Source organism: Cryptotermes secundus, unplaced genomic scaffold, assembly GCF_002891405.2.
Source record: "Cryptotermes secundus unplaced genomic scaffold, Csec_1.0 scaffold79, whole genome shotgun sequence".
In the NCBI taxonomy this organism is placed as follows: domain Eukaryota; kingdom Metazoa; phylum Arthropoda; class Insecta; order Blattodea; family Kalotermitidae; genus Cryptotermes; species Cryptotermes secundus.
In genome coordinates this window covers 3340583-3365477 of record NW_019741974.1, presented here as the reverse complement: position 1 = coordinate 3365477, position 24895 = coordinate 3340583, and the positions used below count along the sequence as shown (strand labels likewise).

Below are 24895 nucleotides of genomic sequence, written 5' to 3'. Positions count from 1 at the left end.
AGTGCGTTATATTGAAGTAATTCTTTCGCGTGGAAGGCAACATCAGGTAAAATCTAAAGTATGGCCGCGCTATAGCTCAAGCGGTTAGTCGCTGGTTTCCCACAGCGGCGGCCCGGTTTCGATCCCGGGTCTGGTCAAGTGGGGTTCGTGGTGGACAAAGTGGAGCTGGACCAGGTTTTCTCCTAGTACTTCGGTTTCCACTGCCAATCTTCATTCCACAAAATTCTCCATCATAATAATCACCCGGGGCAAGCTACAATAGGCCAATCAGTGGTCGCCGTGCCGAGCGGACCCAGTTGGACTCCACCCCCCACTAAGCGAATTAAAAAAAAAATCCAAATTAGGACTTCATAAAAAGCCACTGAAGTTGAATGATATGATGAACTGAAATGCATGAAACTCGACAATTTATAATCGCTACATTTGTTAACAGATACCGCATATAATTAGGCCCATGCGTGATTAGAATGGTTCTATGGCTTGGAATGAATTGTCTCGAGGGTTTTGATAGCATATACTTTTACTAACTTTCTATGAATGCTGTAATATTTCCGTTTATATTTCAGGCGCTAGTTCTATTTTTGTCTTTGGTTTTCCTGGCCACGACGGAGTCCAAAGAAAAGAGGAAAGCTGATAAGCGTGGAGTACTCATCAATGTAGGTAATGACGGAAAAGCTGGTGGTGGAAGTAGCGTAGGAAATGATGCCTTCGGTGGTAACGGAGACAAGGCTCCCTACGTTGGAGGCAGAAATGCCGATCATCTGGGACAGGGGTAAGGAAAATTGAAGTGAAGTAACTACACGTATCCAAACATATCAACTGAGCATGAACTGGCAGGTACTGAAGAGGCAGCATATTGACCATTCCGCTGTATCGTGTTTGCGGAAGATTTCCATGGTTCTGTTTTCGTCACATATTATGATATAAAAGCGATTGAACTCGGGTAATGCTTGCTACCATTCAGTCCAGAAACTTTTGTCTTCTCGTCTGTTGCCCCAAAACATAAAAATTAGAATATTCAAAACTATAATTTTGCCTGTGGTTCTGTATGGGTGTGAAACTTGGTCTCTGACATTAAGGGAGGAACATAGACTGAGGGTGTTTGAGAGCAGGGTGTTGAGGAGAATATTTGGACCGAAGAGAGATGAAGTGACAGGAGGTTGGAGAAAACTGCATAATGAGGAGCTTCATAACTTGTACTACTCCAAGTATAATTAGAATGATCAAGTCAAGCAGGATGAGGTGGGCAGGTCATGTAGCACGAATGGGGGAGACGAGGAATGCGTATAGGATATTGGTGGGAAAGACAAAAGGAAAGAGACCACGAGGAAGACCAAGGCGTAGGTAGGTGGACAATATTAAAATGAATCTTAGAGAAATAGGATGGGATGATATGGATTGGATAGATCTGGCTCAGGATAGGGACCAATGGAGGGCTCTTGTGAACACGATAATGAACCTTCGGGTTCCATAAAATGCTGCGAAATTCTTGAGTAGCTGCAGAATTAGCGGCTCCTCTAGGAGGGCTCAGCTCCATGAGTAAGTTTTAAGATATAAAAGTTCGCGACGATGGTGCCTTACTGAAATTATTGATTTTTTAGACATTAATCATCGTAATTTTTATTTGTACCTCTAGATTTTTGACGCAAAACAGTAGGTTATTTACATGAGGACGGAAACAGATTTCAGTCTCCGAAACGCCTCACATGAGAACTATGACGACAGAAAAATCCCAAAAATATTAACATCTTATCATTGTACTACGTACGTGTGTCACACTTTTAGAAAGTATCATTATCTTGAGGCAAGTTCGCATTATATGAAGCTAAAATCTCCCTCACAGACAGTGCCGTGTGAGCAGGTCCTTTGGGACCATTTTTGCACTCACCTTCCTCATGGCAAAATCTTCAGTTAAGATTTTTCTGTTTCTCTGTCGATGTTCGCTTGCTGCGCTATGCTCCTGACAGTAGCCGACTATTTTTACGCATAATTTGACGAACATTTGTAATATTTTCTTCAGTTCTGCTCGTTGCTGGCCCTCCTGATCTCTCTTCGTCAATTATATTTTCTCTTCCCTCAAAAAAAAAAAAGTGTCACCCATTTCTAAACTCTTGTTTTCTTCAGAGCATTATCCCCGTAAACTGGCACTAACCTCTCTCTGATTTCGCTTCCACTCTTGCCCAGTTTAACAAGAAATTTAATGTTCGTTCCGACATTCTCGCGAAGGCACACCATAAACACACTCAGACAATGATAGAAGCCACTCAGAAAGAGACTGCCATAGATCAACAACAACACAGCTGTGAAACGCTGATATGCCAACGCCATCAAACCATACTGAGGTTTCTGTCCACTGCTGCCACGGCAAGCACACGGTGGCAAGTTCGTAATCTTTATTGTCAGAGCACGTATGTCACAAGTTGATTTTATGTGCCGCCAAGGCCTTCTAATTTCACAGGCACGCGAAATACCACACCATCCACCTGGCAACAATGCGAAATCCAGTATCCAATTATGCATTTCTCTCGTCAGGTTCAGTAATGGCGTTGGTCAGACCGCAAACGGAGCGTCCCTTTTCCAGATTCTTCGAGCGGCGCGCCCAGTCCCTGTGGCAGTGAGCAGTCACGTCCCTGTGGCTGTACCGCAGCCTTACCCAGTGACAGTCCCTAAACTGTACCCTGTAGCTGTCCCTCATCCTGTGACAGTGTCTGTTCCCCGACCATACCCAGTAAGCGTCCCTCGTCCCGTTCCTGTTCCTGTACCACATCCTGTCCCAGTTCCCGTCCCTCAACCTGTTGGAGTTCCTGTCCCAAAACCTTACCCCGTCCCTGTCCCTCACCCAGTCCCTGTACCATCCACCTTCTTGGCGGGTACATCAGCGGGTGGCATTCCTTTTGGTGGACTTGAAGGAGGTTTCTTCGGCCTCGGCCGTGGTGCAGCAAGCTATGGCGGTGGTGTCTTCCTAGCACCGGCTGAAAGTCATGGTTTCACCACTGGCTATGGGTACGGCTGGCCTCCAAGTGACCTTTCATATGGACATCAGATTCCTCTACGGTTACCAGCGTTCGAACCATCAAACAGTGATGATGGTATCAGCGGAAACACTCCCGGAGCAGCCTACAATGGCCAGGGACAACACCAGCCTGCATCTACTGATGCTGTAGTAGCAGGCAGCCCTTCTCATAGCTTCTCGTACGTTCAGAACGACAAAGGTGTACCGCCATCACCTCCAGCAGTTGTCCCAACCCCTTCAAGATCTGAAGTCCCTGCACTCCCAGGAGACGGCTATCACCATGGTACTGGATACAAAGTGTGATCACAATCAGGTTAAAGACTGTAATTATAGTTCTGGAACTTGCGGTGCTACCCTCGCATGCATATCCGCTTCATATCAACTTCCCGTTTACACTCTCCGCGTTACTTAATAATGCGCTGCACTTTGATGTCTTTCTCTCCCCTTGGGAGACAGCATTACGGAACACACGACGCAATACAAGGTTCGCAGCTTCATATACATTTCCATGTACTTTCAGTCAGGCGGAAACCTTTACATTGGACACCATGACGCTAGAATCCCAACTCGGTCTCTTTAAGTTATGTCGTATGACTCGTGTAGTTCCTCTGCCGTCTGTAATGCAACACGCTTTTATTTTAGATGACACCAAACTTACATTCAGCTCATTAAAATGTCAGTTAAATATTCTTAAAATGTCATTAACCCTTTAAAGACCGAATTTCTTCCAAACTAAATATATAAATGCAGTTCGTACCTCACAGGAAACACATTGTGTCTCCGCTACAAAACCCAACAGGTTAATGCTGTTTAGGGAAATATCCGATGCTTATTGTGAAAACCATATGAAACACACAAACACACTGTGTGGGCAGAATGCAGAATTCTAGTATGTTAAACCAGGTCGTGCATATAGTAACCATTAGGCGTTAAAAGGTTAATACATACAGAGTCTATGTCTGGCTACATGTTTCGGCCTCGCAGGGCCATCTTCAGGCAACACATGTTTATGGAACCTGCTTCGTTGTGCTCGCATTTGTCTATAGTACTCGTTCGTGCACGTTTTCACTATTCTTAGTTTTGGTGTTTTGAATGTCTGCTCTTCGTATTTCGGCTTCTCTCTGTAATATGTAATACATGTTTCTTAGTGTGAATTTCTGTTCAGTTCTCCGGTGTCTACTCTTGTATGTTTCTACTTACGTGCCCCTTTTGTACATGCAGCCAGATATAGAATATATTTTAATGAAATTTTAAGAACATTTTAACGCAAAATTTAGTGAGCTGAATGTTAGTTTGTTGTCATCTGAAATAAAAAGTGTATTGCATAATAGACGGAAGAGAAACTGTACGAGTGATGACGAAAGCAGTATTCTGGGATGTGGCATCGTGTAGAGATGGTGTTAACCGACGTTTCAGACGAACGTATCGCCTCATTCTTCAGGGTAGAAGGAAACATTGAAAATCCGCAAGGGAAGAGACCGTGAGAACCGGTACAAATAGACTCCAAAACCAGTCTGCTTGTACCGGTTCTCACGGTCTCTTCGCTCGCGGATTTCTTATTTTTCTTTCTACCCTGAAGATGGAGGCGATACGTTCCTCCGAAACGTCGGTTAACACCACATCTACACGGTGCCACATCCCAGAAGACTGCTTTCTTCATAGTCACCGCCGTGAAAACCTCAAATCTTATACGAGTGATACTTCAACGCGACAGGATGCTGAAATATAATATTATGCTTAATGTTCTACATAAAGGAACACAACCATGAAAAAGATATTCCAGAGTTTTGCTTCGCTTTAGTAATATTTCACAAAATTATAAATAACAAGTTTTTCCTCTGTACAGGTTGTCTCTTTTCTTTTTTGAACAAAATTCTCCTCTTAATGAAGTTCAACAGTAAAGTAAATGAAAACACAAGCACAATTGGCTTTATCTAATAAGGCAGGACTTGTTTCTTTCACTGACAATTTTGAGATTTCAGATTCCCACAAAGTAGGCCCGGCGAGAAACAAGAAAATCGCTAAAAAGGATGATTCATAATAATCATTTATGGAACAAATTTTACTTCAACCAGGAAGTAAGAACGAGAATTAGTATGTAAATACACACATCTAATGTTCTGATTACACAAATTAATATTAGTAAGTTTCCTTCCCACACCTGCGTTTCCACATGGCATGACACGTAAAAACCACGCAACTGACGTTCTCTGTGTTCATCAAGCTGCAGTATCCAATGTTGAAGATTGTCGTGAGGGGTTGCAGAAATCGTTATCGACAATAATCTCCACTTCATCGTATTGTTGTAAGTGAATTAGAGAGGTATGCCAAATTGTAATTTTTAGGTATTGGTGTTTTAAACATGTATGGCCAAGATGAAAGCCGTCTTCTGGGATGTGGCGCCGTGTAGAAATTGTATTAACCGACGTCGTTAACACAATTTCTACATGGCGCCACATCCCAGAAGACGGTTTTCTTCATAGTCACCGCCGTGAAAACCTCAAATCTTACATGTATAAACAAATTCATGAACACTCGGATAATGTGTTTAAAATAAAGCTTTAATCTATCTCTATAAAATGTTTTCCCAAAACCTTGCACTGGTAGGTCTGTCTAGTTACCTTTATAGTGATGCAATCTGCTTGTGTGGAAGTTATAAATAATTCACCATAAAACCTCCACAGAAACTATCTTATTGTAAGATATAGTCAGTTGCAAAGCATGTTTCTGTCTTACGAACATCATCTTGTGGAAATTACAAATAAATTATACAGAAGCCACCTACAGCAAAGTATAATTTAGTAATGGTTACTATTATAGTATATAGAAATAGAGGCCGTGTAAAAGCAATTATCAAAATAGTAAAAGTTATCACATATAAAATTAATTAAACCAAGCACTTATATATTGTTATTCACTGATAACTGATAACACAGTGTAGTCCGCTGAAATTCAACCGACGTTTCGGACAAACATAATCTGCTTGCTAGTTACTTTACGCTGGTTTCTTATTTAATTTTTTTTTCGACTCTGATGATGGAGGGGGCTTTTCACCCCGAAAAGACGGTTGATTTTCAACGGACTGCCTTCATTATATCCCGCATGGTACAACTCTTCGATTTATAAGCTTGTTCTACGTGTTGATAACGGAACTGACGCTGCTTCGTGAGAATGAAGCCTCTGTGGCTGCTGTGCGTGCCGCGATTGCATTTATGCTATTCCTTTAGCCTCAAGCTAGTACAAGCATCGTAATAAGAAGGAAGACTGAACAATTTTATACCTGGAAGAACCGAACAAGGATACGTACTATTGGTTTCTGTAAAGAAGAGCAGGTCTGAAATTACGCCAATAATTCTAGCAACAGGAAAACTGCATTTAGCGAATGAAACTGAACTCAAAGATAATAACTTTTATAGCAGAATGCATGGCAACAGGTTCCTTAATATTTTATTTAAAACTAATATAATGTATATGAATATCACTCAAGCAGATGTTACGGTATTGGTCACAATCTGTGAATAGAAATAGAAAGATACCACTATGTACGGTCGCAAGGACGAGAAGAATAAACATTAAAGTATTAAGACATTAGTCTGTTAGCAGCTGGTTCTTCGCTTGCGGATTTTTTCTTTTTCCTTCTACCCTGAAGATGGAGACGTTACGTTCCTCCGAAACAGCGGTTAACATAACGTCTACACGGCGCTATATCCCAGAAGACTGCTTTCTTCTGAAAGCATGAACTTGTAAACGGATCACTCAATAATATTACCAGTAACCCACTTTTCTCTGTTTGATAATTACGAAAATAATTCCCACACTACTAAAAATATAATTTTATATTTTGGTAGCCGATCACAGTGTCCGCGATGTCTAAGGCATGAGATGTCTTCGCTCGCTCGAACGTTGGGATCGTGGGTTCGAATTCCAATTAGGACATGAATGTCTGTGTGTGCGTTCATTTTGTTTAGGTAGCGGCCTTGCGACAGGATGATGCTCCGTCCAAAGAGTCCTACCGACTGTCTAAGATTAAGAAACTGAAATGAAACAAAACGTTTCATCGATGAACTGTGCTCCAAGTGGGAGCAACAGGAAGAAATGAAGAAGGAAAAGAAGACATTTTATTAAAATGTCAATGCGGGTTGTTCCATGTAAGTTTACACTAGTAAAACGTGGGTTTGCACAATTTTACTCTGAAACAATTTAGGAAATCTGCAAACAAAGTGTTTGGTGAAATATTTCATGGCCGGATTAATACGCACAAAATTAAAATGTGAAACACGGCCTCTGTGATCTAGTGGTCAGAGTTCCTGCCTACAAATCCAGAGGACCCGGGTTCGATTCCCGGTGATACCAGATTTTCTGAGAAATAGCGGATCTGGAACCGGGTCCACTCAGCCTCGTGAGTATAAGTGAGGAGCTATTTCAAGGAAATAGCGGCTCCGCTCTAGAAAACCGAGATTAACGACCGTGGGGATCGGTTGAGACCACGTGACACCCTCTATCCGCAAAAGTTGGCACTAACTTCGCCGACAAGCGGCGGTCGCTCGGTATACTTCGTTTGCGGACTACAGGCCACGGAGTTTGTTTATTTTTTTGAAAGATATTATTAGACATGTTCAGTGTGAATAAAAGGGTCCTGTTCCTTTTGCAGGAAGGGGTTTAATTTATAGCGAGGTGTTTTCATGAGGCATTAGTGTTGCATTTGCATTATTACTCTGAGATACTCTACACATAACGTCCATAAACTAAGACTTGTGATTCGAAGCGTTATATTTTCATAACAATGATACGAAATTTGGTAAAGTTAAATAATATGACGACACGTAGAATTACTGGGGTTTTGGACTTTTTCCATCGTCCGGAATTTTAGGTAATAAAGGACACGACGTTTCGAAAACTTGATCTGTTTCCTTCTTTAGGTGAGGAAGGAAGACACCTATTCAGTTGGGCCCCTTAGAAAGAGCTAATCTCAATCACTGGACAACTCCTATTAGATTTACCCAGCTATTTCAACATAAAGGACTAGGCTAGTTCAGTGAGAGATAACAAAAAACCATAAAATAAAAATTGTGATACAGCATTCACATGCGTGGAACTAGGATAGAAAAGAGGTAGCAATTTGTGCTAGAAATCTAGCTGACGAAAACCAAGTGCATGAGCACCAATGGGGAGAAATGGGGGAAATATGTGAAGACATATAATATCTACCCTAGAGAGTAGGTGTTTTCCTTTCTCACGTGAAGACGGAAGCAGATCCAGTTTCCGAAACGTCGTGTCCCCTATTACCTAAAATTCCGGATTATGGAAAAGACCAAAACCCCAGTAATTCTGTGTCATCCACCATCGTCAGAACCCTTTAGAATCTACATGACGACACATATTTAGAAATTTACATCTCTACAAATATCACGACTACAAACATATTGGAATTTCTAGTGTTAGCGAGCTGAGAAATATACTGGAAAATGGATCTGTTTCCCTCCTCAGATCAAAAGGAATGGTGGTACTAATTCTCTCAAGCCATTTAGAAATCTGACCTAAGTCAGCGATATACACCTTCAGTAGAACTCATTAGAACCCCTGGTGATGTTTCAATGTTGCCTTCCTATAGCACCTCACCAGAGATTTCATATTCATGTGCTTGTACTCAAAAAAGAAAATCAAGGGAGGTTAAGGCCGCGCCGTAGCTCAAGCTGTTAGTCGCTGCCTTCACACCGCGGCGGCCCGGCTTCGATCCCGGGTCTGGTGAAGTTGGATTTGTGGTGGACAAAGTGGCGCTGGGGTGGGTTTTCTCTGAGTACTTCGGTTTCCCCATCCAATCTTCATTCCACCAAATCCTCCGTCATCATAATCACCCGGGGCAGGCTACAACAGGCCAATCAGTGGCCGCCGTGCCGAATGGAACCAGTTGGACTCCACCCCCCCAAAGCGAATTTAAAAAAAAGGGAGGTTAAATGTAAGAAGCTATTAAAGAAGTTTTCGCTCCCTTTCTAGCATCACCGGCATTTTTTTCAAAGCAGCTCAAACAAAGTTGCTAAGCTTTCAAATGCTGCTTCTTACAGAGAGAGGAAGTTCTCGAGCGGCCTCCGTAGTCTAGGGGTAACGTTCCCACCTCATGACTCAAGGTACGCGGGTCCAAACCCGGCGGAGGTCGTGGAATTTTTAAGGGCGGAAAAATTCAGGGAACAAGTCCTCCGGGAGGGACTTTAAGCCGTGTGTCCCGTAAAAGAACCTCATGTTTCTAGGAGACCTCTGAGCTAAATTACAGGCATTTTCCCGCCCAAGTAGTTTCCAATGCCTCTGGTAGATGGGGGAAGCATCAAGGTACCGAGGGCCGACCTCGTTGGCTCAACGGGGCTGATGGCACGCACCGTTACCGGTAGGGTATGGCGACAGTAGAAATTAAAGGGAGACGCAGAATGGACCAATAACTGGTCTAAGTGCATGGGGAAACCCACCCCCTCTAATAATACGAATACGAATGAATTTAAGTAGACTCTGTTACAAGTATCCTCATGTCTCTGTACCGAGACAGCATTTCGTCTCGATATTTCGGCTTTACAAGGAGATAAACACATGGAAACTTTGGAATCGAAAATTCTGAACGTAATTAGTCATTTTGGTTCCATTAAGCTGTGTATGATGCCCGCACCATATCACAAGCGGTTAGGCGCTGGCTTCCCACCGCGGCGGCCCGGGTTCGATCCCGGGTCTGGTCAAGTGGGATTTGTAGTGAACAAAGTGGCGCTGGGGCGGGTTTTCTCCGAGTACTTCGGTTTCTCCTGCCAATCTTCATTCCACCAATTGCTCCACAATCACCCTTACCTATCACTATCTGGGGCTGGTACAATAGGCCAGAAGTGGCCGCAGTACAAGGGACTTAGTCCCACCCCACTAGAAATAAAAAAAAAATACTCTGCAGGAAATAATGTAGGAGGGAGAAACAGCATATAGGTCACACACAATATAAAAAATAAAACATACGATATTCAAACATGGACAAAACATTTATTTATCGACACATCCTCCATCACAGTGATACACTTGTCCCGTTGCTTTAATAGTGCGTCGAAACCCTCAGCATAGAAGTATTTTGACTGTTGTCTCAACCACTTCCGCGCCTGGTTGGACATTAACAGCAACTCTGAAAAGTCCTTGAGGCTATTTATCGACCCGGTTGTGAACAGCTTTACTTGACAAATATTTCCCACCGTAAACAAGGAACATTTCTTTAAGAATGTCCTTCTCATTGAGTCCTTTTAAACACAAAAACGCATAACAGAACACTGCTCGTAGGCAGAACACTCCTCATGCACTCTCGCCATCTTGCTTACTGAAACCAGCCTCTGAACATGCGCATGCGTGTCAACTACCTAGACTCTCGTGAAGCTGGACTGTGCAGCCACCTAGTGACACACACAGAAAATTTATTACGTTCATCACAGTTGTTCTACTGCCATTTGCGACCTATTTACTGACTATCCCTTGTGTTTGTAATCCCGTGACTCCATATTCTTAGAGAATGGCTGCAAGCACAATTACGCTGCTAATCAGCGTATCACGGTGGTAGAAACAAAAACACGTATACTCTTAGTTGACTTGATATGACAATCAGTAGCGAACGCTTTGTATACAGGCGTTCAGTAGTTCTAATAACACAAATACAGCTTACACGTTTACACCTCGTACCAGAGCGCTGTGTATAGCTAATGCAATCCCATAAGAAGGTAGAGCTAGCCCTGTAACAGGCCGCGAAGGCACATAGGGTTGTGAGACGTCGAAGTTCCCACATTTTCACTAGACTATCGGCTCACAGATGGCGGTAAATTTGTCAGCCTTACCGGCCGCCGCACTTTACCTTCAGGAAGATTCCTCGTACTTATTTCTGTTAGAGGCTGAGTTGAACCCAGGGTCATAGTGCGGCTGGAAGGATTAAATAAATTGAAAAAAAAAATCCATCTCATCGGGACTCGAACCCGCGACGTTCCTGCTTGTAGCAGCATAGTGTCTTAACCAACTACTCTACTCATACAATCTTCAATTTCACCTTGGCGAGGTATCTGTAACTCTCTGGAATTCTATTGGATGTACCCGGCTGGAACCTACTTTGAGTTCCCCGATAAACTGAGTTCGTCCCTCTCTTAATATCTGTAGTGCAATGTTGATATAATAATAATCCCATTCGGTCAAGAACTCTCTTGCTCACTATTTATGATCATCTCCAAATGCCGTTCAGGTGAAACACCATCTTAAGAAACAATGACGAATCATGTTTAAGAGAGCATAACGTATATCCATCAGTAACTAAGCGAGAGAACAAATATCTTATTCCTGTTGCAGTTGCTAAGTTTTTGCGGACAACTTGAACTGCTCCTTCGGCTGGTACAAGTGTTACCGTTACTCCTGTACTTCTTAGTAAATCCACGTAGCGTCGAAAGCAGAGGAATGGAGAGGCTAACGTGACTTGGATGAAAAGAACGAAATCCTGTTTCAGGTACTTTTACTGAATTCACCATAAGGGAATCATGAAGCAATTCGGGAACAATGGAAAGACCAGTTTTAAACACAGGGGTTTGGGGGGAGAGTCGCACCATCAGAGTTCTATATCAGAAGGCTTTCACCTTAATATATCTTAAAATATGGATTCTTCGAAAGTTAGTGAAAATCTATAATTCATTATGCCAATATTATGCTGTGCGTGGCCTATATTTGTTTTGTTACATTTAGGAATATATCCCGTCTCCAATATTTTATTTTCAGTTGGTGACGGTTCTGAGCCAATCCAGAATATATGTAATCCTAGAGCATGCTAAATACTAGGCGAGTACACCACAGACTGAAAACGCGTACTCCAAAAAAAGCAACTTAACATTTGTTTTAATATTCATTCACTTCTTAGGCAAGTAAACTTAATATTTTGATGCAGTCACTAACTCTACGTGTAGTAGTGGCCAGTTCTTATATTTCTCAAAATATTCAAAATATAAAAACGTTCCAGCGATGCAGTATGGGTTTACATTGTGCGCTACGAAAAACGATAAGCCAACTTTTGCAGTCATGGATCTCGACCTGCGATCTTCCTCAAAAAATAGCAAGATGTTCGGAGTAAAATACCTTAATACTGGCCAAATAATTATTAATACAGTGTCTACAAAAGGTCTGACACATTTTGATCTTTACTAATTCGGAAAATAACGAAGATAGAATAAACTGGTTACAGTATTGGATTGAGGAACTCAGAAAGTTTTGTGTCTATTGTTAATAAAGTTGTACATGTGTTCCATTTGTTGCACGTAAAATATTAAGACGATATTCGATTTCTTGCCAGGTTCGGGCAAGCCTACCGACATCCACAGTGGCTATTTCCTGTCTTACTCTGGTTTTTAATTGATCCATGTCTCTCAAATGCGTTTTATAAATAACGTCTTTGACATATCCCCAGAGGAAGAAGTCCAGTGGGGTTATGTCAGGTGATCTTGGGGGCCAAGAAATTGGTCCACCTCGTCCAGTCCATCTTCCTGGAAAATCTTGTCCAAAACATCACGAACTGTGGCGCTCCAATGAAGTGGTGCACCGTCTTGTTGGAAACTGATTTCGGGCTGAAGCGCTTGAATTTGCGGGAATACAGAATTCTGCAACATGTCTAGGTAAATGACTGTTGTGACGGTCTTTTCCGAGAAATATAGAGGCCCAATGACTCGATCATGCATAAGAGCACACCACACATCCACTTCTGGGGAGTCTCTTGCCATTTCACGGTATTCATGAGAATTCTCTGATCTCCAAATGCATACGTTATGCCGATTGACTGTTCCAGAAATGTGGAAGCAAGCTTCATCAGAGAACATTATGATTGTAAGAAATCTTTCGTGATCCCCTATTCTTCGTAACATACCTGTTGCAAAATCCGTTCTCGTACTCTTACCAGAGTAAGAGACGCAATAGCCACTGTGGATGTCGGTATGCTTGCCCGAATCTGGCAAGAAATAAAATATCGTCTTGATATTTTACGTGCAACAAATGAAGCATATGTACAACTTTATTAACAATAGACACAAAACTTTTTGAGTTTCTCAACCCAACAATGTAACCAGTTTATTTCTATCTTCGTTATTTTCCGAATTATTAAAGATCAAAATGTGACAGACTTTTTGTAGACACTCTGTACATAAAGCGAGACCCCCGACGTGTCTACAGAAGACAAAATCTGCCCACATGGCATGTTCACCTGTAAGAAAGCCTACCAACACTGTCCGCCTCCAGTAACTAAAAGACGCAGCAAAATCATACGGAATTGCATAAGGCTGATGAAAAGCAGCAGTTCAAGCGCCACTCGTGGTCCAGAGGAAGGGGGAACTAGTTCTGCATCCGGGTGTGGCTACTCTGCCTGCTAAGTGCAGCGGGGAACGCAAAGCGAAGCACTTGTAAGAGCCCGTTCCTACATAGTCTTCCCACAGACAAACCAAGCAGCAATGTGATATCTTGGCAGACGGGGTCTGTACGTTCTCAGCTCACTTTCCTTGCCTTACGAGATCAGAAAAGTAAATAAATAGGTCTGAAATTGTGTATCCTGTCTCGCAGCACCGGTGATTTGGTGCGTGTGGGCTCAGAGCGACAACGCGATTCGACAGTCTTGTCACAAACTCAGGTTTCGGTGTGGCTTGTGCTTGCACCAAAATGTCAAAAATGAGGAAAAAGAAATTTATCCGATATTTTAACAAAACTATTATTATTATTATGTATAGCGACTGGCTGCTGGCTGGACGGCCGAGGGGTCGGAGTTCGAGTCCCGGTAGATGCAGGGTTTCCTCCTTTCCATGTCATCCAGACCGGCTGTAAGGTCACCATTGTTCAATCCAAGAGATGTATGGAGCTCTTTCCACGGAAGTAAAGCTGCCATGGCGTGAAGCTGACCATTCTCGTCCATCTAGTGTTGAGATTAAGAATATGCGGATCTATACATCCACTCCACCATACGTCTTCTTGGCGTAGTGCTTAATCAGCTGAGCACAGGAAAATTTTACTTGTTTTATTATTATTATATTTTTGAGGAAAAACAGTGATTTGGAAAGTTTGCACTTTTCAGTAACATCCAGAAACAATACGCCAGCGTTTCTAACACTCGATTCCAGAGGCTCAAAAGAAAGAAATCGGAAAGTCGAATTGAATTTAAAAAATATGCTGATATTATCTGCCGCTTTCTTAATGATAATTTGCAAACTCTGAATATTAGTACAGCCATGTCTCTCGGTCTATCGGTCCGAGCGTAACAACTCGGGAACCGCTGAAAGGATTTAAATGAAATTCCTTTTTGGAGAGTTCTACTAAAATTTGACAATTATCATCCTGTTTAAGCTCTAAATGGGGCATGAGGTGGTGTAGTTGGTCGAGACACTATGCTACAAGAAGGAAGTTGTTAGGTTCGAGTCCCGATGTGGTGGATTTTTTTAATTTACCTAATCCTTCCAGCCACACTATTGGCTTGGGGTCGACTCAGCGCCTCTAGCAGTAATGAGTACCAGGAATCTTCCTTGGGGTAAAGGGCGGCCGTTGCGTAAGGCTGACAACCTCACCGCCATCTGTGAACCGATTATCTAAAAAATGTGGGAGCCTCGACGTCTCACAACCTTATGGGCCTTCACGGCCTGTTACAGGGATAGCTTTACCTTTTCAGCTTTTCCCAAAGCTCTACACAGAAATAATGGCAACTTTTTCAAGAAAATGCACACGTGTGTCTGCTGACATCTCGAATGTAATTCGCTACGTACTTATTAGCGCTAATAACATTTCGACGATTATTTGTAAAGAAAATATGACAAGAGTTTTATAACCTACACAGTATACGGGTTTCGAGATGAAAAAGTGAATACTCCAGAATTGTTAAGCTATGAACATATTTCTTAATTTGTTTATATCAAATAATTTATCCGTTAAGTTTTTCCCAAAACAAAATGGAGATCAATAGTTCTATTTTCAAAGTTGAGAACATTTACAATGCTGCGGTCGCTGAAAGAGGTTCATAATTTGACCAACGAAGGAGATTCTGCATCATGATAGTGTGCCCTCATTCACATTAAACACGATGAATTAATTTTGTACAAAAATATGTATCGGCAGTCAGCACTCGAATTCCTTCTCGGTGCGTACCGAGGGTAAAGCGGCCGGAGCGTTATGAAGATCTCAATTTCAAGTGCCGACGTCTAGAATGTATATCGATTTACCTCAACCTCACTTACTAATTCCGTTCTGTAGTGTTTCATGCACGGGACCGATTTGTTACCTTTTCATCTATTAGAATCTTTGAAAATTATTAAAAATCTTCATTTCAGACGTTTCACTCACGTTGGCATTTCTAAATATTTCCACTTCCTTATGCTGACAGAGAATTATATTCGTAATGTATGAAAGAAAATATAGTTTCTTTTTGTTTTTAACAGCAGTTAAATTGAGACAAGGCGTGAGAGTTGTTTCAGCTTATTATCTTCTGCACAACCTTTCTCTCGAGTTACATACCGGTTCCCGTGATGAACGTTAGTCTATTATAGGAGAATTAACAGTGAATGACAACGGATTGCACTTCAGTGTTTATATAGCCGCGCGCCACAGACAACTTTCCCTGTAATTCAGAGCCTGTAAACCCGATGGGCATGTCTGTGGAGAGCAAAGTCTAGTGTGATGAAGGTGTGAATGTTGCAGCGTGTGCTGTTGCCCTGTCTGATGCTCACACCTCAGTGTCTGATGTGTTTCATGCGAAAAAAAAAATCATTGTAAGGTCAGGCTCGAACAAAGCACTTTTACTTTCTTTACAAATCTCTGTGATGCCTGTGCCCCTAGGGAGTAGACTGAACCGATATTTACCTAGACGTATCAGAATAAGGGGCAAGAAATTTAAGTGCCAAAAATTGTCAAGTAAATATACACATATCCTGACCACAAAAAGTCAGTGTTGTCATCATGTTATATAATGAACTCTAAATTTTCTTCTGTTTTTCAGATAACTGGGATAAACTACAGCTATACAACGACGCTGTATCAACCAGAAAATCTTAACGCTCATGAAAAGGAAGAGCAAACGTAAAGGTAATGGTAAAGCTATCCCTGTAACAGACTGTGGATACCCATACGGTTTGAGATATTAAGGCTCCCATATTTGTTACACAATCGGCTCATAGATAGCGGTAAGGTCGTCAGCCCTACTCGCCGGCCGCCCTTTACCCCCCAGGAAGATTTCTGATACTCATTTCTGTTAGAGGCTAAATCGGTCTCAGGATCACAGTGCGGGTGGAAGAATTACGACAATTGTAAAATCCAATGACCTCATCGGGAGTAGATCCGAACTTTCCGCCTTGTAGTATAGTGCCCCAACCAAGTACGCTACCGAGTATCCCAACGCTTATGAAAGATCATGAATTAACCATCATGAATACCAAAGATCCTAATTTTGTCGAATAGAATGACAGAAGAACTCGCACAGTGGATTCAATATGACGGCAAAATAGTAGTCATCACTCATGGAGCTGAGCCCTTCTGGAGGAGCCGCCAATTATGCAGCTACTCAAGAGCTATCCAGCATTTTATGGAACCCGAAAGTTAATTACCGTGTTCACAAGAGCCCTTAATTTATCCCTATCCTGAGCCAGATCAATCCAATCCCTACCACCAAATCCTATCTCTCTAAGATCCATTTTAATATTGTCCACCCACCTACGTTTTAGTCTTCCCAGTGGTCTCTTTCCTTCTGGCTTTCCCACCAATATCCCGCATGCATTTCTCGTCTCCCCATTCGTGCTACATAACTTGCCCACCTCATCCTCCTTGACTTGATCATTCTAATTATACTTGGAGAAGAGTACAAGTTATGAAGCTCCTCATTATGCAGTTTTCTCCAACCTCCTGTCACTTCATCTCTCTTCGGTCCAAATATTCCCCTCAACACCCTGTTCTCAAACACCCTCAGTCTGTGTTCCTCCCTTAATGCCAGAGACAAAGTTTCACACCCATACAGAACCACAGGCAAAATTATAGAAATAAATTCTTTGTGGTTCACTTACGTTGATTTCTACCTCTCCATAAAATTCTATGATTCAAATGAACCGGATTAGCTCCGTGAGTGAGTGCTGACGGCCTGCGTGACAGGATTCACTTATCGACAAAGATGAAACGTTTCTCTTCTCCATCGCTAATTGAAGTTACGGCCCAGGCCGACTTTGGGATTCACACAGCCTTCCATGCAGACGATACCGTGCCCGAGCGTGAGGCTGACCACTCACCTCGATCGCGTGCGCAGTTGACAATGAGTGCTTGAGTCATTTCCTTGGAAACATAAGGAAATGTCAAGCCTAATCTAAAGCAGTGCTAAGTAGGTCTGAAAACAGCTAATGAAAGGTAAGAAAACTATTCGTAAATAAGGTACAACGTGCTGCAAAACACGCACTATATTTCCTGCGAACTTTGAACATATAGTCACGTGTATAGAGTGTGACTACAGATGGGTTTTGGATTGATGACCGGATTTATTGGACTCTTTGATACAATGCGTGACCATAATTTACATCACACACACACACACACTAATGTCAATAGTCAAGTCTTCATTGCCGTTGCTTGGTAGGGGGCTTCCAATGGCGGACGTTCTCCTACCACTGGGTTCCCGAATTGTCTCTGATCTCAACTACCAGCTTCGCACAGCATCATCTCACAATGACTGAACTGCAGGAGTCCTCTAACTCACTCACTACCTCACCAACAAATTTTCACTGTCCTGCTTATAATATCTCGGCACGGATTGCACAGAAAACACTGTTCGTCTGTTGTATCCATTGTTGCGTGCGCAACCATCGTCTCGGATCGCGCAGAAAACACTATGACTCTGTTGTTGTTTAAAGGCCGTTGCCTGGTGACGGGTCTACATGCTACATTATCAATACATATTGAAACACATAAATACAAATTAATAGTATATTTTGAAAGAATATATCCCAGGCCTCTATCCAATGGGTACCTGGACTCTTTCGTCGGTTGTAAGGCGGCCGGGACGTTAAGCTGACCTCTCACCTCCATCTAGTGCCGGGATCAAGAATGGTGGAGATATAGTATACCTAAGCTTCCCCCATTTCTTCTTGACATAGTGCTTAATTAATAGCGAAAAGGGACAATTTTACCTTCTTTGTGTGAAAACATAATCTCGAAGTTGTTCTGTTGCTATAAACGTAAACCTCCGACTGACAGACTGAAGAAACAATGAAACAAATTAGTGACCACGTGCGAACGCATAGTGGCCAGCAGCCTTAGTGATAGATTTGTAAGAATATCTCTTTTTTATTGCTGTGGGGTGGGACTAAGTCCCTTGCACTGCAGCCACTTCTGGCCTATTGTACCAGCCCCAGATGATAGATGAGGGTGATTGTGGAGCAATTGGTGGAATGAAGATTGGCAGGGGAAACCGAAGTACTTGGAGAAAGCCTGCCCCAGCTCCACTCTGTCCACCAAAATTCCTACTTCACCAGACCCGGGATCGAACCCGGGCCGCCGCGGTGGGAAGCCAGCGACTAACCGCTTGAGCTATGGCGCGGCCTTAAGAGTTTCTCTTCCTGTAGGGTGGTAAGCGTGACGAAAATAGCGGGTCCTACTTCAGATGATTTGATTTATTAGCACCTTGGTTACATACTCTGTCTCTTACAAGTACTTACTTACTTACTTACTTACTTACTCATGGAGCTGAGCCCTTCTGGAGGAGCCGCCAATTCTGCAGCTACACAAGAATTCCCCAACATTTTATGGAACCCGAAAGTTCACTACCCTGTTCACAAGAGCCCTCGAGCGGTCCCTATCCTGAGCCAGATCAATCCAATCCATACCATCCCATCCTATCTCTCTAAGATCCACTTTAATATTGTCCACCCACCTACGCCTTGGTCTTCCCAGTGGTCTCTTTCCTTCTGGCTTTCCCACCAATATCTTATACGCATTCCTCATCTCCCCCATTCGTGCTACATGCCTTTCTCTTACTAAGAATCTCCGTCTTCCTAAGTCGTCTCCTAGTAACGGATCTCATAAAGAAACTAGTGCTTCAAATCACTATGAAGTCTTATTACTTCGTCTTCAACCTTTCTGTACTCCTCGTTTATAATCTGTACTCAGTCTTCACAATTCACTAAAGACACGCTCCGTTCCCTTCCTTGTGCTCTCAACTGCTGAACCCTCTTGGACTCTCTTCCGTAATGGTTTCGTGTCCTCGACTCACGGATTCTCAGCCATGAAAGACTATAGACGACCTTCACTGTCCCTTATAAATATTCGACATGGACCACACAGAAAATATGTCACGTGATTCCTAGCCAGCGACTTCATTGGTGCTCTGACTGCTGCCTAGCAACGACCAATTACATTCGTTTACTGAGACATAGTTTCCAATGTTGCACGTTGGAACTTGTTAAACGAGCAGTTACCTAGAAACGCTTTGAGCAAATCAGTTACAATTAAAAGAAGAACATAAAGATTCCTTACTTGGAGTTTGGAATCACTCGACTATATGTGGAGTACAGCCACGAATCTGGGAGTTTTAATGATGGACACTCTCAGTTGGTCTGCAATAGAATGAGGTAATTTTAGTTATAAGGAAAGCGTTTTCTGTTCTGTTGGAGTAGTATAGTGTAGTATAGTGGTTTGCTGATTTCGTGGGTTTGATTTTCAAGAGTCTGTACATATATCCATACGTAAATTTGAGTCTTTTGCTTGAGGGGTTCTAAATCTCTTCTTGCATTAGTCTATTACATAACATTAGATATTTCTCGCTCACTAAAAACTCATCCTATCTGCAGATAATTTCGAGCTCAATTAATAACGCCTAATTTGCTATTTGAAGGATTTCTAGTCATGCAGACCTATTACTATGAGGCATATTTTTACATTAATTTACTGCGTTCTATTTTAATTATTTATTTATTTGTAAAAAGTAACTATTTTATCGCAGATTTATTTTATTATATTTGTAGAATATAAGCTCAGAGTTCTGCAACATGGCCGTGTTTCTAATTATTGATTTACAAACAGTAATATTTACTTTTTTTTGTAATTATGTGTATGGTATATTGTCACTGAAACTGTTCACACTGCAGCCATGATGGTATTTCACATTCTAATAAAACAAACCAAGTCTCGTTCCCACTATAAAAGATCGCGTTTCTCACTTTGCTATTGTTACTGATTGTGAGAAACTGGAAAAGTAGAACGCTGTAGTGGCCTTCGGTGGCCTAAGTTTCGTGCTAAATTTCGTAACAGTAAGTCATCTGGTGCACAAGCTGAAAGAGGAACACACAGGCATAAAATCAGAGAAAGGGGAATAACCTCATCAGCTTACATCCCTTTCTTTGAAATAAGCAACCGGGGTAAGTACATAAGCCAGAAGACGTGGTCTTGGCACAAGGGAAAAAATCTGGTACTTTCGTTCACAGAAAAAAAAAATGTTTTTAAAATAGAAATGAAGAAGTTTTGATTTTGGTCTTTCATCAATCTATATTCTGTTGCATAAATATTTTAGTAAGCAAGTTTTCTGAAAATTATCATATGAGCATAGTTACAAGACTTCTGTTTGATGTGATAAAGTTTAATTTCCCTTTATTCAGGTTCAAATGTTGCAGTGCTTGGCGTTCTTATTAATATCTTGTTTGTTTTCTTGTAACAGCTCTTCATAACTTTCTTGTGTTTTTAATATTAACATTTGCTGTAGGAGGGACTGTAGAGCCAGTAAAGAAATATATAAAATAATCTCATCCTACATATTTCAGCCGTGGAGTTAACTTAGGGAGCTCTCTTAACCACATTGCTCAGTAAAGGATGTTACAAGTTTCAGCCTATTTCCCTTATTCTGATAAATAAGTGTAAGCTTATGAGGTCACGTTGATTTATATATATGTGTGTGTGTTTCTGTAGGTGTCACCTCCACTTCCCCCCCCCCACTCCCAAACTTTTGAACGCCTGAACCAATCTTTATGAAGCTTGTGCATATGAGGTCATATCAATGGAATATTTAATACGTCCCTCTCATCAATAATATCAACACTAAAGACTCTATTTTTTTAAGTAATAACCTTAATGTTACTTGAATGCCTGGACTGATCATCATGAAATTTGGTACGTATTTGGTATGAGTGGGATTCGAACTCACGATCCCGGTTTCCAAGCGAGCGAAGACAGTACATGCCTTAGACCGTTCGGCTACCGTGACCGGCACCTTTTCCTCTTAGGTAAGCATATTCTCCTCAACACCATGTTTCCAAACGCTGTCCTAAACTATTTTCTTTTCTTGTGGAGATGGATTAAGTTTAACACACATACATTATAAAATTGTTACACATTATATTATTATATTATACATTACAGCGTTACTATTCCAGTAACTGGAAAGCTGGGCCCTAAGGAAGCAATTAATGATAACTAAGACGTTTCCATATTAAAATTAACAGAGTCGAACCCACGAGCCTCTCTTGTTCAATTTATACGTTGTTTTTCTGCGATTAAGTGGATGAAGTCCAGAATGTGGCTGAAAGAGGAACAAGTCTTGTAGTGGAATTCACAGAACCACTTTCACCTGCCGCGAAAGAATCAAGTTCATCAATGGCGTGTCATGCATTGAAATCCTTACGAAGTCCGCTGTCAGCAAATTAAACTACAATTGGCGTTTACAGGAAAAAGATTAAAGAAAATACGAGTTGACAAACTCGTTTGAAACATTCCTGCCATCTAGTGACTGATACTTTAAGCACTTGCAAGAGGCCTAGAGGCCTTGAGTTGCAGAATACATTTCCCTTTCAAGATATCTACACAAATTACAGTCAATGCAACTGACGTATCAGAAATATGCATGAAAATATAAAATAAGAAACAATATGAGCAAATTTAAAATGACACACCATTAAAACACAATAATATATTCACAGTTACGATATGTCCAACCGTTTTACATGATGGTACACTGAAAATAACACAAGAAACCATTTTCTTCAACATGGAACTAGAAATGCACATATAAACCCAGACAAAGGCGTGAGACGGGGTGTTCACATGGTTCTGAGAATAGAAGCAATAGGTTAAGATGAGATTAGTGTCAAGCTGAAGGGCCAGCCCTTCTTAGGTTTTGGCGACTGCTTATTCGAAATGCTTGCAACTGTCCTGCTTGTAACAGGCCGTGGTGGACCATAGGTTTGTGAGACGTCGAGGTTCGCACATTTTCTAGACAATCGGCTCACAGATGGCGGTAATATTGTCAGCCTTACACACTGACCACTCTTAACCCCCAAATAAGATTCCTGCTACTCATTTCTTTTAGAGGTTGAGTCGACCTCATGACCATAGGGCAGCTGGAATGATTAGGTTAATTGAAAAAAATCAATAACCTTATCGATATTCGAATCCGCGACCTTCCGGCTTGTAGTACAGTACCTCAACAGCTACCGAGTGCCCCAGTGAGATATAAGAAGTTACATATATCGAATTTGGGAAATAATTGTAGTCATACACTTTTTAGTGTACACTTTAATATTCGTCGCGATCTCCAAGGATCGACGATATTTGTACGTTGGCTCGCTGTTGCACAAATATCCTGACTTAAGTATCTTCAAACATAGATAAAAGTATCTTATATGCCAATCCGTACGGGCAGTGAAGGTAGCCTCTCTCTCGTGTCGAACAGTTTGACTCCAACCGCTTTCTGTCAAGAGATGCAGTGCGCTAAAGAGCAGTACGGAATCTTCTATGTGACAGATCGTTCAGTCTTGTGGACGACAGGGCAGATAAAGATCAACACGAAACCCATACGCCTGCAGGGAATTTCATATGGACCTCCCGAAAGGAGTAACTTAACAAAAACCGCCTACTTCCGCCTCTCTCTTCTGCTCTGAAAGTGCAGCTCCAACTTAGAGGCGGCGTATGAAATTAGAGGTTCTCACAGCAGTGAGTGTTCAGACCAATATCTTCTGGTGTGTGTACTGAGCGTGTGAATGGGTTTATAGACCCTACAGCATAAGCGGATACTAACTCAGCTAAAATGTTCAGTCCTTAACCCAGTATAAAAAAAACCTGTAACAGGCCGTGGTGGCCCATACGTTTTCGAGACGTCGAGGCTCCCGTATTTTTAAGACTGTCGACTCACAGATGGCGGTGAGATGTCAATCTTCCTTCTAGCCGCCCTTTACTCCTCATGAAGATTCCTGGTACTCATTTCTGTTAGAGGCTGAGTGAACCCCAGGACCATAGTGCGGCTGGTAGTGTTAAATCCACTGAAAAATACACTGACGTCATTGATAATTCAACCCGCGACCTTCCGGCTTGTAACATAGTGTCTCAAAGAACTACGCTACTGCTTGCCCCCCTTTCTACTTGACTGGGTGTAATANCCATTCAACTGCTCTGAAGATGGAGGCGCTACGTTCCTCCGAAACGTCGGCCAAAACGAAGAATACACGGTGCCTAAACCCAGAAGACGACTTTCTTCATTGTCGTCGCCGTGAAAACCTCAAAACTTACAATTCTCACACTGTTCAGGGGTTAGCTCAATTGGTATATTGATGGGCTAAGATTCGAACTGCCGATAAGAATTCGATTCCCGGCAGAAGCAAGAGGTTTTGCCAATCTTCACAAATCCCAAGCCGGCGCTGTAGCTCACCCAGTCTCCTATCCAATTGGTGTACAGGGTTGCTTCAGCATACGGGGTGTGAAGCTGACCACTAACCTCCATCTAGTACCGAGATTAAGAATGAGTGGAACTAAACCTCCACTCCCGCTTGCTTTATTAATTATTCACAGTTACTACTTACCCTTACCACACACACAACCAAACAAAAACAAACTCCGTGATTTTAGTCCTCAAGCGAACTATACCGACCGAGCGACTGCCGCTTGTCGGCGAAATTTAGTGCTAAATTTGCGGATAGAGGGTGTTGCGTGGTCAGCGCAACGAAAGCCTTACGACACCGTACGGCTAATAGTGGTAAACATGACAATCCAAACAAAAATAAATATAGAGCAATGGCAGGCCGTGCATAGTTCAATGATTTCTTGAAACAGCAATACAGACTGACTGACAAAATGTCTCCAGTAGAAGAATACGGCTGAGTTAATAAAGTGTCTGGAAACAGGGACTAGTTTTATCAATTGAGCCCAACTGAGCAGGTTTTACCTGAAGACGGAGACAACGGAGACAGAATCCAGTCTCCGAAACGTTCTGTTTTAAATAGAAACCAGAACTGCGTTTTACATAAAAAAAACAGGACGATGGATAATGTCCAGAAACATAATATTTGCACGTCTGAGTTAGCTAATATATATATTATTTTTTTTTGTTCGTATACCCGAACGTATGCCACAATTCTAGATGCGTTCCTATGACCGTCCCCTAAGGGCGAGGGCACACAAAGGAAACTAGCAACCGCAATTTCCGAGAACTGTTATCAGCCTCAGTTGAGTACATGTTACTGAATGGAGAAGCACAAATTGAGGAAGCTGCCTTGCAGTAACATGTGTTCAACTCAGGCTGATCACAGTTCTCGGAAATTGTGGTTGCGTTGAGGTTGCCAGTTCCCTTGATGTGCCCTCGCCCTAAGATGTGCAGCGCACCAGAAGATGGAATGTCTATGTCTTGTACATTCCGGAAGGGTTTGTAAACGCTAAGGGCGCAACACTGCACACAAACAGGTGTCAGGATATAAGGCGAGTTTGCCCGGCCAGAAAACGTCTGTCTATCTATCTATCTATCTGCCTACCTACATATCTATCTAGCTATATATCTACCTATCTACCTACCTAACTAACTATCTAACTATCCTTCTTTGTTCCTGTTGTTCCACTTGGAGCATAGGGCTTCCGTGAAACGTTTCGTTTCACTTC

General features: G+C 42.0%; 2 protein-coding genes across 3 annotated transcripts in view; one reads left to right on the top strand and one right to left on the bottom strand.

Annotated features, from left to right (window-relative positions):
- LOC111872806 (skin secretory protein xP2-like) overlaps positions 1-3316 on the top strand; it is a 20789-nt gene extending 17473 nt beyond the window's left edge. The window contains exons 2-3 of the mRNA XM_023866993.1: positions 567-772; positions 2533-3316. Of these exons, the coding sequence (XP_023722761.1) occupies positions 567-772; positions 2533-3316 (990 nt within the window). The remainder of the gene's footprint in view (positions 1-566; positions 773-2532) is intronic.
- The window catches only part of LOC111872784 (mitochondrial ribonuclease P catalytic subunit), a 516563-nt gene that overhangs the window by 372462 nt on the left and 119206 nt on the right, over positions 1-24895 (bottom strand). The window contains exon 1 of one of the 2 annotated variants that reach the window (XM_023866952.1): positions 19520-19580. The exons of the other annotated variant lie outside the window; for it this stretch is intronic. The gene's annotated coding sequence lies outside the window, so the exon portion shown is untranslated. Of the gene's footprint in view, positions 1-19519; positions 19581-24895 lie in introns of those variants that run through there. 2 annotated transcript variants of the gene reach the window in all.